The sequence below is a fragment of the Ipomoea triloba genome, chromosome 15 (genome assembly GCF_003576645.1).
Source record: "Ipomoea triloba cultivar NCNSP0323 chromosome 15, ASM357664v1".
NCBI lineage: Eukaryota > Viridiplantae > Streptophyta > Magnoliopsida > Solanales > Convolvulaceae > Ipomoea > Ipomoea triloba.
Genome location: NC_044930.1, coordinates 10,870,486 through 10,880,168, shown reverse-complemented (window position 1 = coordinate 10,880,168; position 9,683 = coordinate 10,870,486). Strand labels below are relative to the sequence as shown.

General features: G+C 40.4%; 1 protein-coding gene across 1 annotated transcript; it reads right to left on the bottom strand.

The window, feature by feature from the left end:
• Nucleotides 1-1,426: 1,426 nt before the first annotated feature.
• Nucleotides 1,427-6,945, bottom strand: LOC116006465. The gene is made up of 2 exons (XM_031246850.1): nt 5,575-6,945; nt 1,427-3,786 (listed from the first exon to the last, which is right to left on the bottom strand). Exons 1-2 carry the CDS (start codon nt 6,707-6,709, stop codon nt 1,688-1,690), a joined length of 3,234 nt encoding a protein of 1,077 aa, XP_031102710.1. The 5' UTR covers nt 6,710-6,945; the 3' UTR covers nt 1,427-1,687.
• Between the last annotated feature and the right edge of the window lie 2,738 nt (nt 6,946-9,683).

Here is a 9,683-nt window from a genome sequence, read left to right as displayed (position 1 = left end):
TTTTTTTTTTTTTTTTTTTTTTCTATAGCGTTATTTTTTGTGGAATGGGTAATTCTGCATTCACATATAGGGATGGCAATGTGCCCCGTCCCCGTCGGGGGCGGGGACGGGGATGGGGAAGTTTTGTTGGGATCGGGGACAGGTACGGGGAATTTTTAGAATTCCCCGCCGGGGACGGGGACAGGGATACCCCTCCCCGCCCCGCCCTGTCCCCGAATTAAATATATATATATATATATATATATATATATATATTAAGTCCATTAGTTATATATTGTTTGTTTTTTTATATATAAGAATTTATACTGTTTGTTTATATGAAATGTTAATTAATGAACTAAATGTAATTGTATCTGTTTTAAAGGAATTGTTTTAATTGTATTTTTAGTTTTTACTATATTTTTTTTTATGTAATCATGTTGATTAGAGATTTCAGATTCGGACTTTAAAACATTTTGACATTTGTACTATTTATATTTTATATTTTGGATTGAAAATTTAAAATTTGACAATTTGACTATAGGGTTGACCGGGGATGGGATTCCCCGTCCCTGCCAAATTCCCCGCGGGGACGGGGACGGGGAGCGTACTCCCCGCCCCGCCCCGCCCCGTTGCTATTCCTATTCACATATGCAATTATTGTATCAAAATTTGCACTATCTAATATGAGATTGATTTGTTCATGAATGGCAGTTGATATGAAGAGTTAGATCTCTTAGGAGAAGGTGTTTAAAAAAAAAATCAAATATTCTCTTTCTGTAATTTGCCTCTAAAAATAGCACTTGACAATATGTCCTCATTTTTCATGCCATTTGAGGAGGGAATAGAAGCATGTGCTTCATCTCATCTAAAAATTTAAACTGATAGTTGGATTGCACTTATATGCTCAATATAGGGGAGGTGGTGGTGGAAATTACTATGTTCACCTCTACGCAAAGCCAACCTGGCTTTGCATATATGCTACTGCTGCAGAAGTTTTCTCCTATACTTTGGAGAATCAAATTTGTAGAGAGGTAGAGATAACCTTTGAACAAAGTAATATTGACAAGATCAAACAACTTGGTTTTGGGAATGAAGGGTGGAGTATAGCTATACTATGGAACTGGATCCACATTGCAATGTGAACCCGTCACAATTTACATACTGAATTTATACAATTCAAATTGTGAATATTCAATATGTAATTATAAACATTTAGCATATAAATTGTGTGTTTTGGACCCGTGTCCACAAAATAATTTGTTGTTACCTGAGATAATGGCAATTTACTAATTGAATACTCATTCTACTACGTTGTTAAAGCCCAGCCCTCTAGGATTTGTGGTTTGGTTGATAAAGAAGCATTTTGTTTAAGAGTGAAGGGGAAGGGTGTGGGTGTGGGCACACAGACGTTTCTAAGTTAAGTTTTGGTTGTAAACCCAAAAAATGCGTTCCACAATATCACCATTCACTACTACTGAAAAAGGATGAGAGAGAAGCAAGCAAGCAAGCAAGCAGAGAAGGGGGATTATCTCTATCATCATCATCAATACAAGTGTTGAAGGTATTCTAAAAAAATACAAAAAAGATTTCAGAGATAAAAAGGATACTCATATTATATTCAATCTTCTTCTTCTTCATTCAGTTCTGAACCCCAAATAATAGGGCGGCCGGAAAGCACAATCTCTGGAGCCAACCAAACACGGTTTTAAAGGGGACGGTAAGGTGGGAAGCCCAGTACGTTTGTCACATTGATCACAACCTCATGGCACATTGTGAGAAGGCTTATCATCTCTTGGGAAATATCAATATCCGCGGTACTAGTAGCCAGTGGAGGAGCAGATGAAGAAGGATGGGTGTTAAAATTATGCATATTTCTATGAGGCATCTTCACTTCTGGCAAGTGCACATTAGTAGTAATTGGTGGGTTTTGAAATTGAGCAGGAGAAGGTGATGGAGGAATAACCTTTGAGAAATTTTTGACATTAGTATCAGAAGAAGATGATGATGCAGCAATAGCAGTTTTGGTGTTCTTACTATCATTTGACATCGACAGCTCGCCTCTACTACTATCTTCTCCACCCAAATCAAATTTTACACGAGTACCTCTATTGTTACCATTCCCTGCTGCTTCCTCGCCTGGGGGACGTTTCAGACATGATTTCAGCTGCACTGGCTGCTGCAGCTGCACCTGCGTCACCCTACTTGCTGGGGGCAGCCTATCAATCACCAAATCTTTTGACTGTGAGTGTGAACCTCCAAGAGCAGAACTGTCTTCCCTCGACACCTTGGCACCACTAGTCTCGGCTGCCTCAGCTTCGCGCAGGGCGCACTTCACATCTGTGTTACCGAACAGATTCGTGCTACTCTCCGCAAATTTAAGTGCAGACTCAGCATGATGCTTGTACCGATACACAAGACGGCAGGTTGAGGACTTCCAGAAAACCCGTGTAGCAGAATGGTCAAGGGGCCCGAAGCGGGCAAACTTTGCTTTGAGCTCGGGAATAGATGGAAGAGCCCCATTTGGAGGGAACTTCATGATCAGCATGGTGGGCTCCGGCACCCTTGGTGAATGCTCTATCCTCTTGCTGACCTCAGGCTTGGACAGTTTAGTTGGAATTGAAGATGACATTTTGGTGACCATTTCCTTGTTATCACTCTTTGGCACTTCAGAAGCTCTCTGGGGAGCCTTCTTTTCTGCAGCCAATTGCTTCAAATCATTCATTTTTTTCTTCTTTTTGGCAGAAAGTTCCTCCTGCCTATCTGATGGGCTACGCTTCCGACCTCCCCTTGTAGGGTCATCAGGCCTCACAGAAGGTTTTGGTGGCATCTTCACAGGAGCTGCTTCTCTAATTCGCTCAGCAGGTGCACCGTCAGAAGCAGGTGCAATGGCAGGTAATTTACTGGAAGGAACTTGATTTGATTCATTTTCACCTGGTGATGATGCCAAGCTCTTCTGAAATACAAGCGAACGAAAACGCAAAAAGACTGTCCGTGTAGTTGTAGGACAACTTCTTTCCATTCCATGGAAGGGATTAAGAGCAAGAGTTTGCAAATCACATAGTACTTGAGGGAGTTCAAGTTCAACACTTTTAATCCCTATTGCTTGCTGAGAAACTGCCTGCTCATGTGAGGAGATGCTTGCTCCATCACCCTTTTGCTGATTGTCCATCTGAATATCTTCCTTAGTACCTGAAGGTACTGGCACTGAATCTCCTTCAAATTTCTGATTCACAATTCTTTCTACACCACCTCCTACTTGCTTCTCCACAAAATTAGAGCCCTCATTCGTGCTTAAAATTTTCTTCTTCTTTCTCTTCTTCTTCTCCAACAATTGATTGGTTTCAGAACTTGTGTCACTTGCAGCACGTTTACGATTCTTTACCTTTTGTGCCCCACCATGAGAACGCACTCTAAATCCTTCACCCTGAGGTTTTGCTTCAGTAGGAACTGAAATATGCATTTCACCAACACAATCTTGAACTTGTCCACTTCTATGTAATTCCCCTACAGCAGCATCTTGCTTCAGAGGTTGCTTTAGTTCTTCAATAGAAGTGGATTTCGTATTATCAGTTACACTAGCAGAAGAACCTTTCCCCAAACAAACAGAGCTGTCTACATGAATAGGCTGGCTAGAGGAACCTGCTTGCACCTCAGCAACTTTGCGGCTTTTCAGGTTCTCAGGTTCATCTCTGCGCTTAAACAAGTATCTGTCTTTCTCAGTCTGACTTGCAGCCTTGTTATGTCTCACTGAAGTTTTTCCCTTACCCATGGCTTCCATAGAAATTAGTCTGCCACTCAGAGAAGCTGTAAAATACATGAATGAAAAAGAAATAAGTGGACAAAGACAATGGAAATACAAGTTCAAAATATACATCTTTCCCTATAATTGACAGAACAAAAACAACCAATCAATTAATGCCAAAACTAAGGTCAAAGACACGAGGTTATGAGACAAAGATGAACCATCATTGCCTATAACTAGGGCAGAAACATTAAGCAACTCCACTATACAATGAAAAACTTACTGATAGGAAAAGCTAATTGTTTTAACAGATGGTCTGTGTAATATGAAGAAGAATCAGCTGAACTTAGTGCCACAGCATTAATTAATAAAATAATAGTAATAATAAAGTTTCTAAAACTGAAGAGATAAGTGGCAACCAAATAACCTAATAATATAGAGGTCCACATCCTTGATTTTTGCATTGAGAAGATGAGTGTGATGAGGTTGGGTGTATTCACTTTTATCATCTATATAAAAAGCAAAATTAACCTTATGACTGATGCCCTCATACATTTAGTTCTAGAGCCAACTAACATGACAATCAATATCCCATGAAAATGACCTTTTAGGCTTAAATAAAGCATGAGATACAAAAGAAGTCAACAAATCTAAAATTTACAACATTTGAATTTGACAGAAAAAGTTGCCACTGGATTTTAGCTCAACAGTTATATAATTTAAGTTCAAATTGTCCCATCGACATAGTGGGGCAATACAAATCATATGAACACTTGTTAAGGTGACAGACAACTATCACAGCATTTGATTCATTCATCCTATTCAAGCAATTAAAACCAAATTTTTTTTTTTCAAGTTGAAAGAAAAATCACTTATTTTCCCAGAAACATTACTTGAGAGGATTTCCGGCATGGGAAGCAGGTAAAATAGTGAAGTTTTCTAAACTTCAATTAACTTTTTGTTTATAATAATCTCATTGGATATTTTCACATCTAACATCTTTGCAAGCCAGAAATGAACTTTCATGTGCACTGTAGAACCAACTCAACCAAGTTGATTCTTACCCTTGATGGGTACAAACATTTTAAATTCAATCCCCCAATCATTGATCAGCAGATAATAACTCAAAGGTTCAATTTTCAAGATCATATGTGAACTTCATTGCATTAGCAGGGAATGACTTTTTGAAGTAATTAAATAACTTAGAATTGAATCAGACGAAGTTCACACATTGAGAGATAGCTGAGGAAAAGAGCCTGTGAATAATAGTAACATTCTATGCCCATAGATAAAAAAATTCATATATAATACCTATTGTATTTTGTTTATTTTTATTATACTTTAGATTAGAAGTTGAATTTAAGGTAAAAACTTAAAATATACAAGAACATTTTGCATATACAAGTCCTATTAGCTTAAGAATAGAATAATTCATGAAAACATGATAACTAGAGCACCTTAAAGCGAATGTCAACTGAATAAGTCAAGGGTTACACCCTTACTTTTGGCATTTCATATAGAAGATACATGGGACCTCTTTTATGTAAGAGATATCGATTGCAATTGAATGCAAGGAAAAATTTGTTGAACAGGAAACAAATATCTGGCCAAATTCTTTAATCAATACATCAAGGAATGACTTTTAGAAAGATAGGTTCAATCTCAAAAGACTGTATTGGTAGAAACATGCCTCTGAATTATGATGCATGGTCCTCTAGAGCAAACAATATAATTGCTACAAGACTGGAAAGAAGTCCCTTTGGAATCAATTTAAGATGCATGAGTTTCACAATACTCCATCAAATAAGGCTTCAAAATAATATGCATAATTGTCAGATGATAATTGTTACCTCTTTGTGGCCCCTTTGATGGTTGAGCAGTTGACTGTGTTTGTTGCAAGTGTTTAGGTACATGAGCACCAAAAGCTTCTGCATATGTAGGGTCATGAGGTGCAAAGACTGCCTTTCTATAAGCTATAGCAGTAGCCCTGTTTTTTATAAAGTTGATATTCCCATAGTCACAACTCATAGGTGTGAGAGCTAATTTCTTGGCAAAGGTAAGAGTCTCTCTGGGATGAAAATTTTCCCTGGCTTTTTTAATCTGGCTGGCAGTATAAATAAAATTTGTCTCAGTGTCACTCAAATCGACTTGGAAAGAACCTTCATCAGAGAGAGGTCGAAAATTGTCCGCCTGCCTGCACCTACAAAGCAAACCTAGAGCACACCTCCTGCTCAATTCTTCAACAGCTTCTTCGACAGCCTTGGTGAAAGACCTCAAATTGGTTTGCTGAGATTTCTCATGAAAATTAGAGTCAAAGGGTACAAGGTCGGATGGTTCGAACCACCCGTAGCTGCTATCACCAAAGAAAGCAACTAATATATGATCATCCTTCCTACTTCTTTGAACTGTAGTGGTTGCAAATGCCTCATTGAAAATGTGGCCTGGCCACCATGGGTGAGACTTCACTTTTCCCCAAACCATATCCCCCATTTCAAAACCCAAACCAACAGTCCATCGCCTCCCATTGGCTGCAAAATCGTCAAACTTGGAAAGCATTAGGTCATATTCGGAAACAACAGAGTTCCTCTCGGTTCCATTACTCCTTTCAGCAATCTTACTATGCCCAACATCGATTATACTATTTCCAAACCCGCGAATCAGTTCTGTTCCACCCTTGTCCTCTAAATTAACTACACTCGATACCACCTCAGAACCCAATTTCTTCCTCTCCGCATTTAATTTTCTATCTTCATTTCTAATTGCACTATCATCACTAACTAAACTAACACCCCTATCCAAATCCATACCGCCAGCATTCTCGACGTCCTCAGAAGCCCTAGCGTCTCCCGAGTGAGTCGAAACCGAGCTCACCCCATCATTTACAGCACCGGAGCTCGAGGCAGTGGACGCCCTAAGATCGGGAACAGCGACGGCGTCGTTTCTGCGATCTGAATCGAACCCTTTGTTGCTCATCACTGATAACATCTCACGAGCTGTAACCAATTGGGAGCAAAGACCTAATCAAAGGAGGAGTTTTCTTATCTACAAACGGAGCGAGAAACGGGACAACAGTGGTGAGATTTTCTGGGAAATGAGAGAAAATGCCGGGAATCGATGAGAAAATGCTGGGCTGAATTGAGCACAACTGCTATTGGGAAACCCTAAGAGAGATAGAGAGAGAGAGAGAATGGAGAAAGAGGAGAGAGGCGCAACACATGAGAGCTTTGTGGGCTTTGAGAGGCTAAAAAGCCAAGGCCCGGTTCACGTTTTGGAGCGGTTGTCGAAGCAAGCTGGTGACTGCCACGTCATTCGTGATTAGGGGTACAGTTGTAAATTAAGTGCATCTGATGAATCTATTTCTATTTATTACGGAGTATATATATAGGGATATCAAATTATCAATCTGAGCCAGCGAGCTTGATTTCGGATTAATTTTTGTCGGATTTATCGGTTAGGACTAATTGATTTGTTTTATTTTATTTTTATTTTTTGACCTGATTGGTCCTAACCTTAAATTTTAGGACTGTCGGATTTATTGAGCTGGTTAAATTTTTAAACTAAAATTAAAAAAAAATAAAAGTAGGTATCCACACATTTAGAGTCATCAAAATGGTCCCAACCGCAGAGTTGGGCCCATTTAGCTTGGTTTTTAGGCGGGTTGGACTGTATATCTCTCTGACCCAATTCAGCCCATTTAGCATGTAAGGAACACCCAAATTATACATAACCCACAAGTCACCCCGTATAACCCACCATCCCTACTCCTACTCCAGGTAGCGATGGGCACAGGCTGATTCAATGTCGAACCAGCTCTGAATCGACTTGAACAAAAGCGGATTTGGACTTCATCAGACCGGAACCGAAACCGGCCCAAGCACGGCCTAGACCTAGGCAAAATTAGCATGGACTAGTCATGCAACCATGGCAGCAAAGCATGGCAAAGCTGCCATGGCAAACAATTAATTAATTTGGTCAGCTGCCACAATGTGGCAATTGGCCTCTAACCCTAGTAACTCCCCTACTGCGAACTCTTCTAGTCGTCCTAATCCCACGAACTCGTCTGGAGGGCGTGGCGGTCGGGGGGCTCTTCACGGGGTGAGGCAGGGGTTCGGGTCGTGGAACCATTGGTGGTCAACCCAGCTCTCTTACCCCGGTTGGTCACGATGGACAGGTTGGTGCAACGGAGTCTTCCACTTTCGGAGCATGTCGTATGTTGCGTCGGGTTCTAAGGGTGGCGCAGCTCCACCACCGAACTCGACCCTTTCGAACTGTTTTACGCCCGGGGGTGGCGGTGACCAAACTCCCCCTTCTGCGACGGTTTCCTTATGAAGATCATTTCTTGGAACTATAGGGGCATTGCTAATGGCCGGGTGAGGAGATTTATCAAAGAACTTCTCTCCACGTCCAAGGCTGACGCTAGGGATGTCAATCGGACCAACCTTGTCGGTTTCGGGCTAGCACTATCGGGTTGTCGGGCTTATCAGATTCGGATTGTCGGTTAATTATTATTTTATTCTCGGATTCGGGTTAGCCCTAACCCTAAACTTCGGGTTGTTGGACTTATCGGGCGGGATAGACTATTTGAACTAAAATCGAAAATGAATACTTACATTCGATAAAACGGGTCAGTCGTCAACCGGATCCGGATTCGATAGAACCGGTCAATCGGATGAGCATTGACACTTTAAAATTTAAATCAAGAGATAAATGAATACTTGCATTTGAATATTCGATAGAACATTAGAAGTTAAAACGGGTCAACCGGATGAGCATTGAGCACATTAAAATTTAACAAATGTAATTGCAACGATTCGGTTTCGGTTCGGATTTAATTCGGTTCGGTGTTTGATTCGGTTTAAGACCCCCAAATTTTAACATTTCCTAGGCGACAAGGCAGCCAAGGGGCGCCGCGACTTAACGGGACGTCGTAATAACTATGTATGAAACATCAAATAACCCAAATCTAAAATCTAATATCTAAATATTAAATACCAACATAACAAATTAACAAGTCAAACAAATTAAAATAAAAAATAAAAACTATAATTTTAATTCTAGAACTAAAAATTGGAAAGCATTTCTAGAACTAGAACGAGAAATTCATTCTAGTAAATTACTGGAATGAATTTCCAGTAATATATATATATATATATATATATATATATATATATATATATATATATATAATATTTATATATTTATTTAAAATTTATTAATTTATTTATTTATTAAAATTGTTCGGGCTATCGGGCTAGCCCATTTAATTTCGGGCTAGCCCTATCGGGCCATCGGGCTTATCGGTTTCGGGCTCATCGGGCTAACCTGTTCGGGCTATAGCCCTGTCGGTTTCGGGTTTTTTCGGGCTAGCCCATCGGGTTCGGGCCCGATTGACATCCCTAGCTGACACCCTCTGTCTCCTTGAAATTCGCTCTCCCAAAGCAGAGAAAATGATTGCGTTAGCCTCGAGGTTAGGGCTAACTAACCATTTTATTGTTAATCCTTTGGGTTTCGCTTGTGGTCTTCTCCTCTTCTGGAAACCCGACCTCATTGATCTCCAAGTTGTTAGTCACAACTCCCAAGCCATTCACACTTTTGTCAACTTCACAACTGACCTTCCCAGAAGCTAAGGTGGCAGTGCTCCCCCGCCTTTGCTCCGATCATAACCCCATCCTCTTCTTGGAAGAAGCCGAGAGTCCTCCGGATAGGAGTCTTCGTCCGGTGAGGTTCGAAGCGGCCTGGTTGACTAGTGGGGATTATAAAAACATTTGGAAAGAAGCGGCAGCAAGAGATGATACGAACTTGGAGGAAATTATCTCTACCGTGACCCAAAAGAGCCTCTTGTGGAACCGCAATGTCTTCGGTAACATCTTTAATAGGAAGCGTAATCTTGAAACTCGGATCCTAGGAATTCAAAGTGCAAGGAACTATAACACTTCTAATAGGCTGCAAGACTTAGAGA